The 21689-nt window shown below is 51.6% G+C and overlaps 1 protein-coding gene across 1 annotated transcript in view; it reads right to left on the reverse strand.

The window, feature by feature from the left end:
• The window catches only part of SCAP (SREBF chaperone), a 42663-nt gene that overhangs the window by 7216 nt on the left and 13758 nt on the right, over window positions 1-21689 (reverse strand). Inside the window, exons 3-14 of the mRNA XM_062505431.1 lie at window positions 18316-18439; window positions 17833-17990; window positions 8888-9108; window positions 8000-8105; window positions 7073-7245; window positions 6268-6394; window positions 4957-5069; window positions 4205-4299; window positions 3565-3663; window positions 2347-2574; window positions 1376-1791; window positions 220-402 (exon numbers count right to left, since the gene is read on the reverse strand). Coding sequence (XP_062361415.1) covers window positions 220-402; window positions 1376-1791; window positions 2347-2574; window positions 3565-3663; window positions 4205-4299; window positions 4957-5069; window positions 6268-6394; window positions 7073-7245; window positions 8000-8105; window positions 8888-9108; window positions 17833-17990; window positions 18316-18439 — 2043 coding nt within the window. The remainder of the gene's footprint in view (window positions 1-219; window positions 403-1375; window positions 1792-2346; window positions 2575-3564; window positions 3664-4204; window positions 4300-4956; window positions 5070-6267; window positions 6395-7072; window positions 7246-7999; window positions 8106-8887; window positions 9109-17832; window positions 17991-18315; window positions 18440-21689) is intronic.

The following is a 21689-nucleotide window of genomic DNA, read 5'->3' on the forward strand; positions in this document are numbered from 1 at the left end:
CAGTGATCAGCCCTGTACTGCTGCAGGAGCACTGAGGGCCTCCCTGTTAATGCACAGCCCACTCCTGCCCTCAGCTGATGGAAAACTGCCAGGGGAGACCCAATTCCATTCTGCACTGCAGCATCCCGAGCTTTGGCGCTGAAGCTTCAGGAGCTCGCTTGGTCTCCCAGCAGCAGGAGGGGCCCCAGCAGCCCCACAGGGCAGGACAGGACACTTTACTTGTACAGGGTGACGTCCTGGTGGCCGCGGGGCTGCGCGCTGTGCTCCGCCTGCGGCCCCGTGTCCCGCTTGCCCGCTAGGAAGGGCTGGTAGCGCGAGGCCTCCTGGGGATGCCGCACCTCCAGGGCCTCCTGAGGCTTCAGGTACAGCGTCACGGGGATGGCTGGCAGGATGCTGATGTACCTGAGGGGGACAGGGACAACAGCTCAGGAGTGACACCGGGGGACAGGCACAGGTCTCTGGGCAGGTCTCGGGGTGTTTTCAGCATGTAACTTCAGGTGTTCTGAACTGAAGATCTCCTTAGAAATAGTCTCTAAAGTTACTCCCCAGGCTTGAGCCCTTCAAAGAGCCAGCAGTGGAATGAAATACGGATGAGATAATGAATTTAAGTAAGGATCTAGTTTTCTGTGTGCTGCAGGCTGGGGGGTGTCACCAAGAAGCTTCTTCAGCTCAGATGTCTCTTCACATGTACCATTTCCACCACTTACAGATGATTGTATCAGACAACTGTGGAATTACTGAGGTTCGAAAAGCCCTCTGACACCATCAAGTCTGACTGTTCCCCCTTGCACTGCCAACGCCACCACCAACCCATGTCCCCAAATCCCACATCCACAGGGCTTTTAAATCCCTCGAGGGGTGGGGACTCCACCACTGGCCTGGGGAGCTGTGCCAGGGCTGGACAGTCTTTTTGGGGAAGGAATTTTCCCAATATCCCACCTGAATCTCCCCTGGCCCAGCCTGAGGCCATTTCCTCTCCTCCTGCCCCTGTTCCATGGGAGCAGAGCCCGAACCCCCTGGCTGTCCCCTCCTGTCAAGGAATTGTGCAAAGGCAGAAGGGCCCCCCGAGCCTCCTTTTCTTGTTTTGCAAAACTGAAAACTTCATTTCCAGGGTCAAGGAAGACACAAGACACCAAGCACATAAACACCCAGGAGCACAGAAACAACCCCAATTCCCAGAGGAACAGCCCTGGAGGGTCTGTGAGCTCTGCCCACCCCAGGGGACCTGCCCAGCAGCTCTTCCCAAACACACCTGGAATGAGCCCCATAGAACCAGGTTATGTGAGCTGAGAACACGAAAGACAGAAGGAAGACAAACCCTTGGGGTCAGTTGCCCAGATCCCAGTGCCTGTGGCACTCATGCCAGCCCACTTGCCTCTTGGCCAGGGTGATGTTGTAGTAGCTGAAGAGGGCTGGCCAGTGCCTGAAGGAAAGCTTCCTCCAGATCTCCTCATCCTCTGCTCCCCAGGTAACCTCTGCTTCTGTTCCCAACTCCACCTGCCCGTTCCCTCTGCCCTCGGGTCCCTGGGCCCAGCTGTGCTCGTTCGGCTCCAGCCCCGGCTTCTGCTCCCGCTGCTGCGTTTGGTTCTCTGACAGCTGGATGGGCTCCGATGGGAAGACTGACAGGTCGATCTTGGGGTCCCCAGCAGGCAAAACCCCTCCAGGAACAGGCATGGGAGGCAAGCCTGCGTCCCCCAGGGGACTCTGCTCCGTGACCTGGGATGTGAGGTAGGTGCGGAGCCCAGCAGGATCCGTGTAAACCAGGATTCCAATCCAGATCACTGTCCCGGCCTGTGCAGACACATGAGCAGACACAGCTCCCTTCAGTGCCACCACCCTGTCCCTGCCACTGCAGGATGAGCAGACACAGCTCCCTTCAGTGCCACCAGCATTAGCTGCTTGGGCTGGGAAGACAGAGATCCCTGTAATTCCATTAGAGACATCCAAAACAGAGATGGGGGACAAGCAGGACCACAAGTACTGTGGCAGCAGCAGATGTAAAGAGTAAAACCTTGACCAAAATATCTCCTAAATGCCTTTAGTCCACATGTGCAGGAACAAACTGTGACGTCTGCTTGTAAAATCATCTCAAGGCTGAGCCAGCCTTGGAAATCTGCTTCTGGATCCCCTGGGGCAGCACCAGACCCATGTGGGAACCGGGACGTGGAGGTGTGTCAGACCTGGCAGGGGTGGGCAGGTTGCTAGCCAGGCTGCCATGGGTGCCCAGCATGACAGGCAGGGTGCCAGCCTGGCTGGGGGGGGAGCGCCCTGCAGGGTGGGCAGGTTGCCAGCCTGGCTGCTGTGGGTTCCCAAGCAGGTTGCCATCCCGGGTGCCACCCCACGTACCATGATGAGGCGCTGCGCCAGGCGGGTGCGGGCGAAGAAGTAGATGACGCGCAGGCGCTTGGGCAGGCGCAGGTTGCGCAGCGAGGACGGCTGCAGGGTGATGGTGTGCGGCTGCAGGGTGATGCCGTGCGCCGCCGGGCGTGGCGCGGCCGGACGGGCCCGGCACGGAGCAGCCTTGGCCGCGGCCAGGCACGACTCGGGGGGCAGCCTCTTGTTCAGGTCAGCCAGCTGGAACGGATGTGGGAAGGTGAGGGGTGAGGGGAGGGGTCCCTGGTGAGCTGTGAGGGAGCCCTGCTGAGGGATCCTTCTCCCAGGGTTGTGGTGTCTCCTTGCGGCCCATCTACCCCAAATCAGCACATTTATACACCCGGGGAATCACAGACTGGTTGGGATGGAAGGGACCTTAAAGCCCTCAGTGCCACCCTTGCCACGGCAGGGACACCGCCCGCTGTCCCAGGCTGCTCCCATCCCCGATGTCCAACCTGGCCTTGGGCACTGCCAGGGATCCAGGGGCAGCCACAGCTGCTCTGGGCCCCCTGTGCCAGGGCCTGCCCACCCTCACAGAGAAGTTCTTCCTAATACCCAATGTAAACCTTCTCTCCGTCAGTTTGAAGACATTCACCCTTAACCTGTCCAAAGTCTCTCTCCATCTTTCCTGTGGGCTCCCTTCAGTTCCTGGAAGGTCACAAGTAAGTCTCTAAACTTTCCTTCTCCAGGCTGCATTATTCCCATTCTCTCAGCCTTTCCTCACAGCTCCATCCCTCTAAACAACTTGATGCCTCCTCTGGATTTGTTCCCACAGCTCCATGCCCTTCCTAGGAGTCTTCTGCCTCAGGTGTTCTGTTCCCAGTCCCTGTGTGTGTAACCAAGCAAGCATGGAAACCGAACTTTAACAGCCCAGGACGAGAGGAAACAGCCTCAAATTCTCCAGGGAGTTTAAGTTAAATATTAAGAAAAATTTCTTCCTGGAATGGGCTGTCCAGGCCTGTCACAGCTGCCCAGAACAGGGGTGGATTCCCCATTCCTGGGGACATTTAACAGCCATGTGGATGTGGCACTTGGGGACACAGGTCAGTGGTGAACACAGTGGTGGTGGTGCTGGGGAATGGTTGGGCTCCATGATCTCACAGGCCTTTCCCAGACTCAGTGAGTGTATGAGTCTGCTCTTTGCTCTCTGGGCTGTGCTGCCCTCCCTCCCCTGGGCAGCTCTGTGCCCACCTCCATGCGGCGGATGTCGATGGACAGCACTGTGGTGAAGAAGAACATCTGCAGGAAGAAGTCAGACACCAGCCCCACCACGGCAAAGAGGCAGAACTCCTGTGGGTGGGACACAGGGATTAGCTTCCATTTCAGCTCAGAACAGGGACACTCAGCAGTGTTTCACTGACAAACCCTGTGACCCATCTCTTGTATTGGCTGAGAGTTCAGGGCTGGATGAGTCCATGTGAGAATCCAAGAGTATTTATTCTAATTCACATTCTTTGTTCTTTTTGGCCACAATCCATCAAAACACTGGGACTCTATTCCCAGGGAACAAGGACAGGATGAGAGGAAAAGGCCTCAGGTTATGCCAGGACAGATTTGATTAGGAATTAGGGAAAATTTCTTCCCCAAAAGGTACTATTAGGCATTGGAACTGCTCAGGGCAGGAGTGAAGTCCCCGTGCCTTGAGGGATTTAACAGCTCTGTGGCTGTGGCACTTGGGGACATGGTTTAGTGGTGGCCTTGGCAGTGCTGGGGAAATGCTGGACTTGGTCTCCAAGGCTCAGTCAACCCAGACCATTCCCTGAGTCTGTGATCCTGCTGCCCATGCCTCCCTGCAGTGGCTCAGGCTCTGTCCTGCCAGCCCAGAGCTCACCTGGATGGCCGGGACCAGGGTGAAGTATCCGATGAGGATGATGCCGAGCTCTGTTGCCATGTTCTTCATGATGGACCAGCTCTCATTGCTCAGGCCTGGGGAAGGGCAAGGACAGCTCAGGGGAGCCTCTTCACCGTGCCAGACATGAGCACAGCATTTCCCCTCTTCAAAATCCACAGGCAACAGGCCAAAAAGGCCCTTCCAGGCTAAAATTCCCGAGTGCAAAGGCCCCCTGAAGTTCTGAGTCCTGATTCCCATCTAAGATCCAAACCACTCGTATTTTTAAAACTCAAGTCAACATCGCTCTACAGTCTCTTCTCCCTGATGTTTAGAAACAGCTTTGAAGATAATAAATCCCATTTATCTCATTTATCCATGGTGTAAGTACACTCAAATCCTTCTACAGGCACAGAGCATTTATAGAACGGAAAAGATATTTTGTCACACATTCAGGGGAATGTTGCAGGACTTGTGTTCTGCACTTTTGATATCCATGACCGGAGGACAGTGCTCAATATCCGCACCAGGAGATCCAGCTCTCCCCTACTAACATTTTAAAATATTTATTTAACCTGTTGCAGTCCACAACCCCAAGAAGTAGTGCCCACAACAACAGCATTACGTTCTTGGAATTCGAGACAAAACACAACTCACCTTGCTTCTTTCCCAGACCCGAATGAGAGCACTTCCCCTCTCCCAGCCCCTGGCTCCGCAGTTTTCCCTCTCTGCAGTGTCCCAGAGCAGGATCCTACCTTGGGCAATGCGGAGCTTCACCTCCAGGTCCACAGGCGTGGACACAACGGACTTGGTGAGGACCAGCACATTCTCCAGGCCAATCACCACTACCAGGTATGGAAATATCTCCCTGCACGAAACAGAGGCACAAGTGAGGAGAAGATCCGTGGGGAAAAAGAAGGGAAAGAGGCAAGTCTGGAGTGAACACACCCCTGGGAGTTGAGGTGGGGAGACACCACCCTGTGCCCCAATGCCTTCCCTTAGGGTCACACTGTACAAGGAAAAGGTTTGTGTTTCCTCTGTCTGAGGCTGAAAACACCTTTTTTTTTGCAAAGCTGAAGGAATTTCTGGGAAATGCCCATTGTGGAGCACCACTAAGTTAATCTTGGTGCTTCCCAGGGTGGGGACAGAGCCCTTTGCTCTCCAGCATTGGGTACAACAACAGAGATGGACCTGGAACAGCCTGAGAGGGACTGGGGGTGGGGAACCACTCATTAGGGAGGGGCAGGGAACATGTCCCACCTCCTTTAAAGATCATCCCATTCCTGCCCTGCCATGGCAGGGGCACCTTCCGCTATCCCAGGTTGCTCCAAACCGTGTCCAGCCTGGCCTTGGACACTTCCAGGGATCCAGGGGCAGCCACAGCTTCTCTAGGAAATCCACTCCAGTCCCTCACCACCCTCACAGGGAAGGATTTTTTTCTGTCTATCTCACCTAAATTTTCCCTTTCAGTTTGAACACTGCTCCTTGTCCTATCACTGTAGTTCCTGATGAAGAATCCCTCTCCAGCTTCCCTGTAGGCTCCCTCAGACACTGAAAGGGGGGGGGAATGTCAGTGAATGTCCACAATGAGTGAAAAAACTACCACCACAAATAAGCCTCTCGTGGGCAGCTTCTTGTTCATGCCCAAGAATCCAAAATTCAGCAAGAGCAACTCAGGCCTGCCTTTAATGAAAGCACTTTCAGCTCATCAGCTGTGTGAATCCTGCAGGCAGCAGCAGCACAGGACAGAGATGGGAGATGAGCTCCTTGGGGATGGGAATCTCTGAACAGAGCGAAAGGAGCTGCTGCAGGAGGGGGCTGTGGGAAAGCCTGCTCAGCTCCAGCAGGAACGTGTTATGCCAGCAATTCCTGCTGCTTCAGGCACACAGGGGCAGCTGCTCAGCAGTAAGGGATCTCCAGGAGGACTGGCCAGCAGAGGAACACGTGCCCCACGTCCCTGGGGAGCACGTGATGGAGATGCTGCCCAGCAGCGTGTGCAGTACCACGGGAGCTTGTCTCCCCAGCACAGGAATTCCCTGGCAGTCCCTGGCAGGGCTGGCACGTACCCGCCGTTGAGCGTGGGCGTGAGGCCAAACAGGGTGCAGAGCCCCACGGACATGAGCAGGGAGCTGAGCACCGTCACCACCGCCGCCAGCGCCAGGCCCCACTTGGACTTCACCATGTCGATCTTGCCTGGAAAAAAAGTGTCCAGCCCACGTCACCAGGGAGAGCAGACACAGTTCGCACAATGGGGACAGGACAATGGGCACAGGACTCTCGGCCCGACCCCCTCCAGGAGGTCAGCACACATCCCCCAGGATGGGAGGGGAGGTACTGCAGTGCTCCTGCCTGAAATGCAGCTCCCAGAGCCTCCCAGGGCAAGGCTGGTTCACAGCTCACACCAGTCCCAGCACTGCACTGAAGAAGGGAAAACCAAACTGAAATGTGGCAAGAGAGGTCTAAACCCAGCAGCTCACAACATGTGTCTGATAATGGATTAAAGAAGGTGGGAAGGAAAAAAGGTATTCCTTAGGCATCTATGGATGCCTAAGACAGAAATCACCTTGGAAGAGATCATAGAATCATGGAATAATTTGGGTTGGAAGGGACTTTAAAGATCATCCTACTCTTCCCCCATCATGGAAAAGGGACACCTCCCACTGTCACAGGCCTTAACACCTCCAGCTGGGGAGACGGATCACAAGGAGTAACACCACACTGGCTAAGAGGGGCAAATCAGCAGGAACCAGGTGAACAGTTCCTAATTCTCTCCAGGACAGCTCAGGGCAGAATTCCAACAGCACCCCTCCTGCTGAAACAGGTGGGAAGTGGTGTTAGACAGGAGCCAGAGCCAGGTGCCCCCAGACATACGTGTGGAGAAGTAGATGTAGGCGAAGAGGATGATGTAGGTGGTGACGAGCGGGATGAGCTCGGCGATGCCGATCTCCTCCTTGAAGTGCACATGCACCACGTTCTCCTCCCGCAGGCTGCAGTTGGGGCTGGGGTGCAGCAGCTTCAGGCGCGAGCGGAGGCTGCTCAGGAACCTGGGGAACAGCAGCACGTCACTCACCCCCTCCCAAGGAGCACAAGGAAGGGTTCACATGGACCAGCAAAGCTTGGTTCTCTTCAGGCCTTGCTCCCAAACCTGCTCCTTGCTGGGCCCAACCACCCAGAACTTGCTATCTACAAAGGTCTGCTGGGCAGACTCACCAAACTTTGTTTAAAGCAAAGGGTCCCTAACCACAATCCGGGCCTGCGGAACAGAACGTGCCGTGGTTTCAAGCGCTCCCAAAATCTTCCCAGAATTACAGAATTCTGAGTAAAAATGGCTGACGGAAAGTGCCACACAATGGCTCTTGGGGCTCGGTGCTATGGAAGAGCAATTTCTAACTCCTGGGCTGCCAATTAAGTCCCAGACATCCCTTGGGGAATTCTGTGCAGCTCAGAGTCCTCAGATCCACTCGACCCACACCAGTTTGGCCAATGCTGCCAAAGCGTTTTCACCAGTTGAACCAGTGCTTACTGGAAATCAAACCAGTCTGTGTACAAGCAGCTGGGTCAAACCAGAGCCACTGGGCCCTGGATGCCACTGGAACTTCCCTGGCAGCTCTGGATGCTACAGACACTGTGAAGAGGAGCTGAGAACTGAGAGCATTTCATTTCTGTAAAACACAGCGAGTTTTCTCCCCAGAAAAGCACCTTCTTTTAAAGAGATCCAAGATACTCTAAACCACAAGCGGAGGGTGAAGAAAACCAGGGGGGTGGAGAGAGCAGCAGCAGTGGCCAGAGCAGCCTCACCTGGAGTCGTAGCGCTGCAGCCCCAGGGTGACGGTGTAGGACACCACACGGCGCCGGTTGTACAGGCTGACCCCGCTGTACCTGCCAGGCAGCCCGAACAGCAGGTCTGCAGAGACACAGGGACATCAGGAACAGCACACACACTCACACGAGGGGGACAGAGGTGTTCCTTGGCAGCAGCACCAGAGGGAATGGCTGCTCGTGTCCTGTAGGATATCCTGCACTTCCTGGTGCTCTGAGACCCCGTGGATGGGCTCACACCTCAGATGATCACAAATAACCTTTAAAGCAAACTTCCTTTAGTGTTACACACCCCTTTTCAGACGTGTAATAGCGTACAGCATACACTTCCAGAACTCTGAAGTTCCTTTAAAACCAAAGGATTCAACCTGCATTTAAACCAGCATTTCCTCTGGCATTTGGAGCCGCTAACGATCCCACGCACACTCAGAGGGTTTCTTTATAATCAAGAGATAAAAATACTTTTATGATATCCATTGTCAGCTCGGGCTGTGTGCAAGGAATTAGAACACACAAGGGAGCAGGATGAATGTTGATTTATCTGTGACAATGAGGCAGCCTTTGAGCATGACAGAGGGAAAAGCCAGGCTGGAGCATGTGTAGAGTGAGAGGAACAAAACCTCGCTATTTTTACCTGCAGAAAGAAGCCTGACCCAGTGATTTGTTCACTTCTCACAAATACAGATCAGGGCTCCAATACACATATAGAATGAGAGACAACAAAGACTGGGCAGCTTCAGCTGCTGTGAATGACAGAATATTGCCCAAACTGGCTCTATCAGCAAAGCAGGTGTTGGCATTAGTGAGGATGGAATAACAATGAAGCTGTAGGCAACCCCCAGCTCCCCTGGCTCTCCAGCCCCTCACCTTTGAGAGTGGCTGACGTCTGCAAGGTCTTTGGTTCATGCTGGTGGATGGTTTTGATGATATCTGGGTCGGCATTGAAGCGCTCGCGGTCGTTCTGCCAGAAGTTCCCTGGGGACAGCAGCAGGCAGCCGTGCTCTGGGAGCAGATTCCTCAGCTTCCTGAGGCCAGGCAGCAGGTCTGTGACCTGCAGACAAACCTCCTCCAGGCTCCTGACCCCGGAGCTGAAAGGCAAACACAGACCTGAGGGACCAAACTGAGGCGAGGGCAAAGCTTTGGGAGAGGAGCATTCAGGGACCTGCATCCTCATCCTCACACTGCTCTTCCTCCTCCTCCTCACAGCTGAGAACAGCAACTGGGCTCCCTGGAACTGTGAACGAGCTCCAGAACTCCATCATCATCCCTGGCTGCTGCCTGACACCACAGCTCTCACCTCACCTATCTCTGGTACCCCACTTTGACTTCCACATTAAAGACACTTCCATCTGGCAGAGAAACTCTCTGGAATTCCTGCAGACCTCAAACACCTCTCCACACAAGCAATGGATGTTTTACAGGAATCCTGGTCAGCCTTCCTGAGATGGATCCTTTGAGGTGCACAGAGTGCTTTAAAATGCACCTGGCATTCAATGTCTGCACCTGGCTGTGGTGTTTTCCCAATTCCTCTGCATTGTGTGGAAAGGAGAATTTCCTCAGAGGTTCAGAACTGCACACAGGTGTAACTGGAATGAACTGGAACCTGTGTTTGACATAATCCTTAATTATCCATTTAATCCTTAAAATCCATAAACCACTAATTCAAGCAAGACAGCCTGGGTTTCCAGCAGGCCCTGGTGGGAAGGGTCAGTGCCAGAGCAGCTGCTGGGACAGACAAGTCCCAGGACATCTCACCCCAGCAAGGGCTGATCTGCTGCTTGGCACCTGCTCAGGTGATCACACAGGACAGGTATCCCACAGGGAGTTATTGTTATTGGCTGCAGGGAGTTATTCTGGCTCCATGGGGTGAACCCAGCTGCCCAAAAACACCTCACGGCTGCATTTCTGACTGACAGACACCACTCCAAACTTCCCCAAACCAGAAATCTTCTGTACATTTCCCTGGACAGCCTTTAAAATTTTTAATTGACACTGGAGCTCAGACATCTTTAATTACTCCCAAGGATGCTAAAAGGCTGAACTTAAGTTTTAAAAATAGGGAAGTTCATTTAACTGGCTTAATGGAAAAAGTACTGTCTGTTACACTGCCAAAGTCTGTTTATGGTTACCTGGGGAAAAGTGAATGACTTCACACACATTTGTGACAGCACATCATGGAGAAAACATTTTAGGATATGGCATCCTTAAGGGAAACTTTGGCAATTACCAACCAGGGATGTTAGGTCCTTTAGACCCAACAAAATCCCCAGAGCAATCTTCCTGGGAAGGGCAGGAAAATCAGTCTCTTCCAACTGGTCCAGTTGTGCCTGTTTGTAGATGACATTAAATAGTGCCCTGTGCCTCCTGCAGCCAAACAAGGTATAAATGAAGGAATTAAAGATTTACACAAAGGGCCATTATATTTAGGATGAATTCACAATTCCCCTGTTTGACAGGTGATAAAAGAAGACAGGAGCTGGCATTTAGCAATTGATTGATTATCAGAGGCTTCATGCTGACACACAACCACTCCCTGCAGCAAATACTGCAAACCTCGCTACTACTGTGCAGGCAGCTGCACACAAAGGGGTGGCAGATGGGATTGAAAAGATGGTTTTTGTGGTCCCAGTTCAGGAAGAAGATGAACCCAAATCTGCTTTCACCTGTCAAGGAGCACAATCCACCTCCAATTGCCTACCTCAGGGATTTATGCACTCACCCAGCACAGCACACAACGCTGCAGCTGAACTCACACATAAAACCTCAGGAGGGAGTACAGATTTATCAATACAGTGATGATGTGTTGGTAGGAGGTGAGGAGGAAAGTGCAGTGAGAACAGCACCACAGGATATATGGAATAGATTCAATGGGGAGGGGATAGAAGTGCCCTCAGCCAAGATCCCAGACCCTTCTAAAGAGTGGAATTCCTGGGAACCTGGGGGTTGCAAGCCAAGCTGTAACTCCAGATGAAACCATTACAAAATCAGATGCTGTATCTACCCCCAATACTGAAAAGGAACCTCAAAAGATACTTTGGGATACCAAAGAAATCATATTCCTGGATTTTCTGTAATAGCAAGACCCTTGTGCACATTAATAGGGAAAATCCAAAACTGGGAATGGTTTGACAGCCACAGGCTGGCTTTGCAAACACTGACAGAAGAGTTAAAAACATCAATCCCTTGGGCCAGCTCATCCCAGTGATCCTGTAACAGCTGAATGGGATTTTGCTGAACATGGAATTTACTGTGATATGTTCCAGAAAGGGCCACACAGACCCAAACAAACATTAGGGTTCAGTTCTCCAGCATTTAAACATACTGAAAAGAGAACTACTGCCTGGGAAAATGGATTATTGTCCCTGACTAGTACCAATTAAAGAGCATTAGCCTGTGAAAGCCCAAGGACAGGGCAGTGATGCAGAGGGAACTGCACAGTGCCAGTGCACAAACAGGGGTCACACATCAAAGGGATGGCCAGAAGGGCCTAAACCCTCCAGAATCAGAGAGCTGGCACTCCAGACAGGTCAGCCTGGCAACAGCAACCACTCGGGTGCTGCCCTGGGTGCTGCTGCGTTCACTTCAGTGCCTGTGGCACTGGGAAGCACTGGGGAGCTCTGGGATGGCAAGTGGAGGGAAAAGAGGCTTGGCAGAGGGAACATGGGAAGTGGCTGTTGTTACAGGCTCAATGCCATGGACAAATCCACGCAGGAAGAGCCAGAGCTCGTGCAAATGACCCAGCTTTACACATTTACTGCAACAACAAGGTGGTCAGCTGACAAAAACCAGAAAGGTAAAAATGGATCAGTCGGAAGCTCCACGACACTGGGATGGACTGGGTGAGTGGTGACATTGAAATGAGGCCATACCAGACAAAAAACTCCATTTTTTGGAGCACAAAGCAGGGGCTAGCACTGACCAAGATGTGTCAAGGTATTCTCACAGAGTGTCCCCAGTGCCAGCTGGGATGTGAACAAAATCATCCAGAGCTGGCACTGCCTTCACACATCAAAAGTAACACAACACTCTGGGGCCTGGGCAGAGAGATCCTCTGGGGCCGCTGAAGACATCCATGGTCACAGGTACTCTGTAACTGACTGTACCTGTCACTGACTGTACCTGTCACTGTACCTGTCACTAACTGTACCTGTCATTAACTGTACCTGTCATTGACTGTACCTGTCACTAACTGTACCTGTCATGAACCGTACCTGGGCTGGGAGTGCTTTTTGTGATGCCAGTCTCTGCCCAGAGCAGGCACAGTGATGGCAGAGCTACAATTTGGGGACTCAGTGATGGTTTCCCACCCTCCCTGTCCCAGACTCTACTCAGAGTGACAAGGGATCACACTTCACCTGTGTGACAGGGCAAGACTGGGCCAAAAAGGAAAGTGCTAATTGGGTTTTTCATACACCCTATTATCCCCAAGCAGATGGGATTGTGGAGTGTGCCAGTGGTTTGTTAAAGCAGTGCCTTAGGCCACACGAATCTGACTGGGATAAAAGGTTTGTGTTATGTCAGATATAATAAATAACCCATATCAGACATAATAAATACATTAATAACATATATATAAGTGTGTATGTATATATATATAATTTATTTTACATATGTGTTTGTATATATATATATATACACACATATTTATATATGTGTTTGTATATAAATATATGCATATGTATAACAATATTTAATAAGAATTTGGAGCTGTTATGGACCAAGGGCTGTCCTGTTTGATGAGCTCTGCTGAGCCCTGTGTCTCTTTCAACAGCTCCAAAAGACAAAACCAAAGCTTTTCAGGACAACTCAGGTGGGAAAGCCAGTGCTGGTGAGGTTAGCCCAGACTGGGACTGCGATGGCACCTGTGACTGTGAGGGGCACTCCAGCATGGATGTGTGCGAGCCTGGGGATTCCAGAGGCACAAGGAGCTCCCTTTGGAGCCGGCTCCATTCCAACCTCCGATCCAGCTCCGTGTTTTGGAGCTGGCTCCATTCCAACCTCCACTCCAGCTCCGTGTTTTGGAGCTGGCTCCATTCCAACCTCCGATCCAGCTCTGTGTTTTGGAGCCAGCTCCGTTCCAACCTCTGCTCCAGCTCCGTGTTTTGGAGCCTGTCCTGTTCCACTCTCTGCTCCAGCTCCGTGTTTTGGAGCCTGTGCCATTCCGGTCTCTGCTCCAGCTCTGTGTTTTGGAGCCTGTCCCGTTCCGGTCTCTGCTCCAGCTCCGTGTTTTGGAGCCTGTCCCGTTCCGGTCTCTGCTCCAGCTCCGTGTTTTGGAGCCTGTCCCGTTCCGGTCTGTGCTCCAGCTCCGTGTTTTGGAGCCTGTCCCGTTCCGGTCTCTGCTCCAGCTCCGTGTTTTGGAGCCTGTCCCGTTCCGGTCTCTGCTCCAGCTCCGTGTTTTGGAGCCTGTCCCGTTCCGGTCTGTGCTCCAGCTCCGTGTTTTGGAGCCTGTCCCGTTCCGGTCTCTGCTCCAGCTCCGTGTTTTGGAGCCTGTCCCGTTCCGGTCTCTGCTCCAGCTCCGTGTTTTGGAGCCTGTCCCGTTCCGGTCTTTGCTCCAGCTCCGTGTTTTGGAGCCTGTCCCGTTCCGGTCTCTGCTCCAGCTCCGTGTTTTGGAGCCTGTCCCGTTCCGGTCTCTGCTCCAGCTCCGTGTTTTGGAGCCTGTCCCGTTCCGGTCTCTGCTCCAGCTCCGTGTTTTGGAGCCTGTCCCGTTCCGGTCTTTGCTCCAGCTCCGTGTTTTGGAGCCTGTCCCGTTCCGGTCTCTGCTCCAGCTCTGTGTTTTGGAGCCTGTCCCGTTCCGGTCTCTGCTCCAGCTCCGTGTTTTGGAGCCTGTCCCGTTCCGGTCTCTGCTCCAGCTCCGTGTTTTGGAGCCTGTCCCGTTCCGGTCTCTGCTCCAGCTCTGTGTTTCGCTCCCCCCCGGCCGGGCCGGCTGCCCCGCAGCGCCCCCGTGTGGCCATGGCCAGAACTGGTGCCAGGACAGCACAAACACCGCTGGCGCTGCTCGGGAGCTCCACAAAAAACTGGGGTGCTCCCGTGTATCCTCACAGAACTGCCCACGATCCGGACGCGAGCAAGGGAAGGGCTGGTGAGCACCTGCAGTGGTCTGGGAATTACTGACAGACCCCCCTGGACTTCCACAGGGGAATAAACTCAGTTCTGGACACAGCAGCACAGGAACTGATCCAAGGAAAGGGAAAGGGGAAGGGAAAGGCACTGCTGCTTTTCCTAGGGGCCACTCTAATTCAGTCCACACAGAACCAACACTACCTGAGCCTTGGAAGAGAAATTGCCACTTGAAGCTCCTCCAAGCTGTGACACTGATAACAACAGCAACTGCTGGGTTTGTTCTGTTTCCCACTCATTTAATGAAAATATTTGCATGATGGGAATTCCACACCAAACATATTTTCCAGTGGCCTCCCTCCATCCTGGAGTGTTGCTCCTTCTGGAAGGAAAGACAGCTCAATCTGCAGTGGTAACACCTTCATCAGTATTGTTAAGGTACTAAAGCACTGGAGTTTTCAATTGTTTGGATTAATACTTGCTTATGGTCTGCCCCAGTAGTTTTGCAGTGTATATGAGTTATTGCTTTAGAATGCTCCTGTCTTCACTCTGGCTGTCACAGGGGGTGGAAAAGATTTCCCCCTGAATGTAACTTCAATTTTCATACGATTATGGGATCCTGTGCACCTCTTCCTATCTCCTCAGGGTAAGGTATAAAATTCCCAACTGCAGTAGGTGGAACAATTGGAGTTTCATTCCACCTTTGATTCCCCTGAGGCTATAACCAGACTGTTCTATACACATTTGTTCAGGTTATTGCAGAACTCTCCAACCCTTGCTATGATGAGCAAGGATATGTGAAATGCTGAACTTCACTGGGGAACCGTGGACTAAGAAGCACGAATGGAAGTGAAGGGAGTCACTGACCCACTGCTGAACTCCTCCAACTGCAACTGAAAAATTAACTCTAGGAACTTTTCTTTGATCCTGATTTGCATCCCACCTTTCCAATCATTTTTAAGACTCAAGGGGTGGGGAACATCCTGATCCACACAGACTGTTAACAACACAAGTAAAATTACTTGTTCAGGTCATTCTCAGCTGCCATGAACACTCTGGATGTAATGCTATGCCTTGTAACTCTGACTTTTTTATCAATAATCATTATCTATCTATCTATCTATCTATCTATCTATCTATCTATCTATCTATCTATCTATCTATCTATCTATCTATCTATCTATCCATCCATCCATCCATCCATCCATCCATGCCCTGAACAGGGCCACTGCTTTGCTCTGTGGTTCCTCCAGGGGCTGATGGAGGAACCTGAACATTTCCTCACTGCCATGGAAGTTCCATCTGACTCCAATCAATGCTGATTCTTTTGCCAGCTTTAACACAGGTGCTTTGATTCCTGCAGTGTTTGTGCTGTGCTGGGATCTGCTGGCAGTTCTTCAGGTTTGTACTGTGGAGTAATTGTGATTAACATCTTCCAGCTGTTATTTCCTGGCTGTTTAATAAAGAATTCATTTTAAAAAGACATCTCATTTGCCATCACTAGAATCTATGGGCCAGGGGGAGTCCTTAAATTTAAACTGTTGCCAAAGTGTAAGGCTAAGGCAGGACCTGTCCAAAGCTCCCACCTGTCCTGTGCCAACAAGGAAGAGCTGCTGCTCCCACAGAGACACTTCCAGATGACAAATGCATTGAAGCCTCTGTAAAATCCCTCTCCCGAAGAGATTTCTTCTATAATAACTACAAAGAAGGAGCACAGAAATTCAAAAATGATGATTTGTCTTTGTGAGCACTCCCTCCACAACGTGTACCCTGTGGCTGCATGGCTGGACACCTGGACAAGTGTCAGCTATCAAAAGAAAGCAATGGAAAACACGCTTCCCAAGAATGCTGTTTTTAGAGACAAAATCTTGGGGTATGAAAATTTAAAGGAACTGATGCAGCCATGCCTCTGGAAAGGGCTCCAGGAAGAGCCAGCTGACCGTGGTTTGTATTTTCTCAGCTCTGGAACGTGGCACAGATAACAGTTCATGCTGCAGATAAGCCCATGGACGTTCTTATCTGCGAGGCCACGCTCCCAGCTCGTGTCCCTGTGGGATGTTGTGGGTACAGAGTGACACCAAAAACCACAGCTGGGGCAAACCACAGATCCCAGGTCACTCCTGACTTTTACAGAGATGAGTGCTGGGATCTGCAGCCAAGGGAAACACACCCAAAGTGTTTCCTGCCCAGGTACACTTAAAAACCTCCAGCTCCCTCCTGGAGCTGAAGAATGTAAAAGAATATAAACATAAAAGAAAATAGAATAGAATAGAATAGAATAGAATAGAATAGAATAGAATAGAATAGAATAGAATAGAATAGACAAAACAAGCCAGTTTGCATATAAAAAAATATTTCTGCTCAACTTTGTTACTGGCAACAAACAACAAAAACTTCATAACGACTTCTGAGGTAATTGCAGAATTTATCTCAAAATTAGATGTTTCCTGAAATATCTGAATGCATCCCCAAAATGGTAACCTTGCCTCAAGGTTTAGATCTAAATGCTGAAGTAATTTTCTTCTGCTGGTATGAAGAATAATAATAAAAGTAATAATTTTGTTTCTGTGTTGCATCACTGCTCATCAAGGGCAATGCCAAGGGGAGATAATGAGAATACAAAGAGAAGACAGGGGAGATAATGAGAACACAACACAGGCCTGGGAGCACGTTGTTTCTGATTGTAATTGGCAACAGATGATTATCCCACAGGATAAGGGAGGAGAGGGACTGAGCACATGGACAGAAGGTCAGTGCCAAGGCTGGGGGAGCTGGCAGGGAGAGAAAAAAGCTGAGAAAATCTGTACTGAAGAGCAGAAATGGCATTTCTAAAACACAACCCCCGAGAGCAGCAGCTGGGGGCAAAGGATGGGTCCCCAAAAGGACAAATCATCAGTTAGCAGGGCAGGGTGGACACTCAAAAAGGAGAAATTTAGTATCCTTTCTGTTAACAGCACAAAGGTCATTTACCACTTGGGGGTAAAGAGTTTCTGTTTTGAGGTGGGAGCTTGTCAGCTGGAAAGGACAGAGGGACATGGGGCCATTAATAAATCCTGAACAAATAATAATAAATAATCCTAATAAACCTCCTCATGTGCAAAACTGATGTGAGTGGCCACAAAAAAACAGACTTGTGATCTCAGAGGTGTTTGAGGAAAAGCCTTTCCATGGAAAACACCTGATAAGTGAGACTCCTCTGACAATCTGTGCATGACTCTGCTCTGTCACACTGACAACAGTGCCAGAGGAGGACCCAGCACGGCACATGGAGTACTGAGCCTCTCCCCAGTGAGCCCAGAGTTTTCTGTTTGGCTTTTAACAAACAGGGGGCAGGGCTGGGGAGCAGGAGCTCACCCTGCAAATACCTGGAAGCTGAGGAAAGCTGTTGTTGTATAAAGGACAAAACCAAGCAGGTCCTAAAAGCAGCCAAAGAAAGTCAGGAGAAGGTTCCTAACCAGGAAATTCCAGCAGGGGCCTGGGAACCCCCTGTGACCTGGAGCTGGAATTCTGAGACGCAGCACCTGCATCACCTTGCAGCCCCTCCTGGACTCTGACCAGAAAATTCCCGAGGATTTGCAGTGCCTTAGCTGGAGCACAGGGAAGTTCTCCAGCACAGATGTGAACTGCTCCCTGTGCAGGATGGATCCCAGCTCACTCACGGGATCTCTCACTTTGCCGAGGGCATTACCAGCTCAAAGCTCCTGCCCAGCCCTGGAGGCAGCCAAGGGTGCCCAGCAGCATCTCCCGTGCCTTACCTGTCCCTCAGGGCGTGGTTCCTGATCTCCTCCACCAGCTGGAAGACTCGGGACAGCGGGGAGCGGAACACATCCACAGCCAGGAAGTTCTTCTGCCACGGGGACACGGTGGCTTTCACAAAGATCTGCTGGATGTAGGCCACGGGAGCACCCACGTACTGCAGGGAGAGCAGGGCAGTGTGAGGCTCCGGCAGAACCACGGCGTGAACAGCTCTGCCAGACTCTGTTTTCCCTTCCCAAATCAGAGGTGGAACATGACAGGACCCAGCAGGCAAGAACAGGAGGTGTCTGGTTCTCTGTTTGTGTTGTAGGGACACCCGCCACGGGCAGAGACGCCTTGCGCTGTCCCAGGGTGCTCCAAGCCCTGTCCAACCTGACCTTGGGCAGTGCCAGGGATGCAGGGGCAGCCCCAGCTGGCGCTGAGGCAGCTCAGGCTCAGCAGGGCCGTGTCCCTCCCCAGGGCCCAGCCCCAGCAGGACTCACCCAGTCTGGACGCTCGCCGGGGTCCCCGTGCTGCGGCCCTGCACCGGGGGGAGCGTAGTCCTTCACCGGGGTGCTGAACTCCACAGGGCCTGTCCCCGGCAGTGGCAGCTTCAGCAGGGGGTAGCTGAGGGAACACAACCAGGAACCCTCTCATTTTGGAGGTTAATGGGCTTTTTTAGACAGAAGAATTAAACAAATGATTGGGCCGCTTCAGCCAAGCCAAACTGTACAGGACAGGAGACCCGGCTTGCAAGGGCAGGGATTGGTATCCAAGAGCTTTTCCCCCTTGGAAAGGGGGAACTAAAAGTCCTGAGAGAGAAAAGGAACAACTTGCAGGGCCTCTCCTGATTTCCTCCATTCAAGTTAGCCAAAAGCACTCAGTATGGCCATGGCTCAGTCACTGCATATCCTGCACAAACCCCAGACACTCTGTATATTCCAGGGCTTGCTTCCCTGCCCCAAATCCTTTATAATCCTCTGCTTTTCCTCATTTAGGTTCAAACTATATCCAAAACTTGTCATTAACTTCAGTGATCCTCAAAGCACTTCTAAGAGCAGCAGTGAGACACCAAAACCATGAAATCTTGATCTTCTTGCTGCTTTGCCACCACAACCTCCGGTGATCATAGCTCCTGTCCCACAATAGAGACTTTGAACTATTCAAACATTGAGAACCTGCGGTTACAGAGAGTTTAGGATGGGATTTTTAATTCCAAATGTTCTCAAAATGGTCAAAAGCAAATCAGAACTGAACTGGTGGGAAAAGCAAGGCTGCTGACACAGAGAGATCCATTGAGAAACTGGAACTGTCAACACCAAACTGACCTGGAGAAAAGAACTTTAGTCCTCTTGTGGCCTCATGACCCCTGATATATTTTCCTGTTTGTAGATGAATTTTGTGTCAATATTGACACAATAAATAGAAAGGCCTTGGAATTGTTTTCCTACAAGGCTCTGCCCACTTCATTAGGGATTAGCTTGGATCATCAAAGACCATGGAGGAACAAGCAACATCTAAACACGAGGCTTCAGAGGAAACAACAAACAGCTGGAAAAGAACAATGAAATCAGAAGCCAAGCTTGTCAGATTTGCTTTTTATTGGTCTGACAGAAATACATCTAATTATTAGCATTTCCTTGTGCAAGAGCAGGGAAGAGAAAAACGCACAATAAAACCAAGCATAAGTGAAAAACAAAGCAGAGTGGGTTCAACCGATGACTGAGGAGGAATTATTTTTTCCCTAAATGATTTTAGTGTTGTCCAGACATCCAAGGAAAACACCTGAGATTCACAGAAGGTGCTTCTGCAGAGGGGTATTCCCTGAGTCACCTGTGAGCTGGGAGGAGTCACAACATTTTTTTTTTTGTACAATTGGAATCCTTTACAATCAGAGACCATTCAGATTTATTCTGATTTTGGACAGCGTTCCCCCTCTCTGGGGTGGCTGTGATGACCCTGCTGGCAGTGCTGCTGCTGTCCCAGTCCCTTTCCCAGATCCCCCAAGGCAGCAGAACTCCTCTCAAGGGCAGGAGGGCTCAGCTCTCCCCAGGGCCAGTAAAAGTTGGTGACCCCAGCTGGGATGGGCAGCTCTGCTGTGACATCAGACCAGAGGGGATTCTCTCTGCAGTCCCAGTCCTGGTTCACAGCTCAGTATCGAGGGAAAAGGGGCTCCCTGTGTGGGACCCACCAGGAATGCTGGAGTGCTTTGGGATGGAAGGGACCTTGAGCACCATCCAATGGCCATGGGCACCTTCCCCTGTCCCACGCTGCTCCAGCCTGACCTGGGACACTGCCAGGGATGCAGGGACAGCCACAGCTGCTCTGGGTGTTCTGTACTGTGCCAGGTCTGGGTCACTGTCACTGCCCAGAGGGAAGAACAGCCCCACCTCAGCTCCAGGGAAGGCATTTCCAGCACTTGGGTTCAACTCTCCTCACATTTCTCTTCGTTAGGGATTTTTTTGAGCATCAGGGAAAGAGGTGAATAGGAATGGAAAGCAGACAGAGGAGGGAAGAACAGCAGGACCTGAAATGGTCACAAAGCCAAGCACAAGTTCCAGCTCAGCAGGAGGAAGGAAAAGCCTCTTTCCATGGAGGGGCAGAGCCCTGGAACTGCTGCCCAGGGGTGTCCCTGTCTGGGGACATCCCAACCCCACCTGGACACATCCCAGTGTCACCTGCTGCAGGTGACCCTGCCTGGCTGATCTCCAGACCCTCCCAAGCTCACCTGTGATCCTGGGATCTAACAAAGATGACAGGAAAGCCCAGGTTGTTCTGGTTTTGGAAAAGGCTCTTTTTAGATGCTCACACCACTGTGTATCCTGAACCCCCTCTGAAACCCCAGAATAAAGGAAACATGGATCGTGGAACCAGCTGGAGCTGCTGAACTGCAGCAGGAACTGCAGGCAGAAATGCTCATCCAAGTACTTGACATATTTTCATGATGGCTCAGGGGGCCAAGATGGAGTAGGGCCAGGAGAGCTCCAAGCAAATCCCTCCCTGCACATTCCCCCTTCCCAGACCCACGGGGAGCTCCAGCAGTTGGAGCAGCCCCAGCCACTGAGGGTGCAGGGAAGCAGGGAGCTGCCAGGGCCCAGGTACCAGGGAAGGAGCTGATCCATGTTATTCAGACAGCTCCCAGCTCCTCGGCTCGCTGCAGGACAAGCTTTTGGTCTGTTTGCAGCCAAGGCAGAGCAGCCTGGAATCCCCTCTGAGGAGGGAGGAACCTGCTAACAGGGCCCTGCCAGAGGGTTGGCAAGGCCAGTACCTGGCAGCAGCAGCAGCACCTTTTGAGCCTTGGCAAGTGCATCACCAACCTGTTTCTGAGCAAGTGAGGGTGGCTTTGCCCTGCTTCCCCTGAGAGGGCCCCAAAATTCTGCACTGGAAAGGAGACTCCCCTTTCCTGTGCACCACAGCCTGCTCCCAGTGCCATGGTGAAATCCCAGAGCAGGCTGTTCTCTGGGGAGCTGGAACACCAGGAGTCTGACTCTGACTCAGGTCCTTTGGTTACCACTCAAATAGTGCAGACCTGGGCAAGAGTGCTATGTTCTTATAGAAATAATTATAAACAAATATGTACACACACACATACACCTTCTCAGGGGCTCTGGTTCCAGCCAGTTCTGCCATTCTTCAGGAGCAGAACCTGTGTTCTGTTAAATAACAAACACCTCTTCAATTGCCTGAAACCTGCTGCAGAGTCACCTGGGGCATCTGCAATCCTGACTTGAACTGAAGTCTGTTCTTCAGAGTGACACTGGAATGCCATATTTACCCAAGTGGCCACGTCTCCAGCTATTACTTGTTCCTCTCTGGGCTGGTTCAGACAAGGTTGGTGACACCTTCATTCCAGGGAAAAATGCAGATCCCAACACAG

The sequence above is a fragment of the Cinclus cinclus genome, chromosome 1, assembly GCF_963662255.1.
Source record: "Cinclus cinclus chromosome 1, bCinCin1.1, whole genome shotgun sequence".
Taxonomy (NCBI): domain Eukaryota; kingdom Metazoa; phylum Chordata; class Aves; order Passeriformes; family Cinclidae; genus Cinclus; species Cinclus cinclus.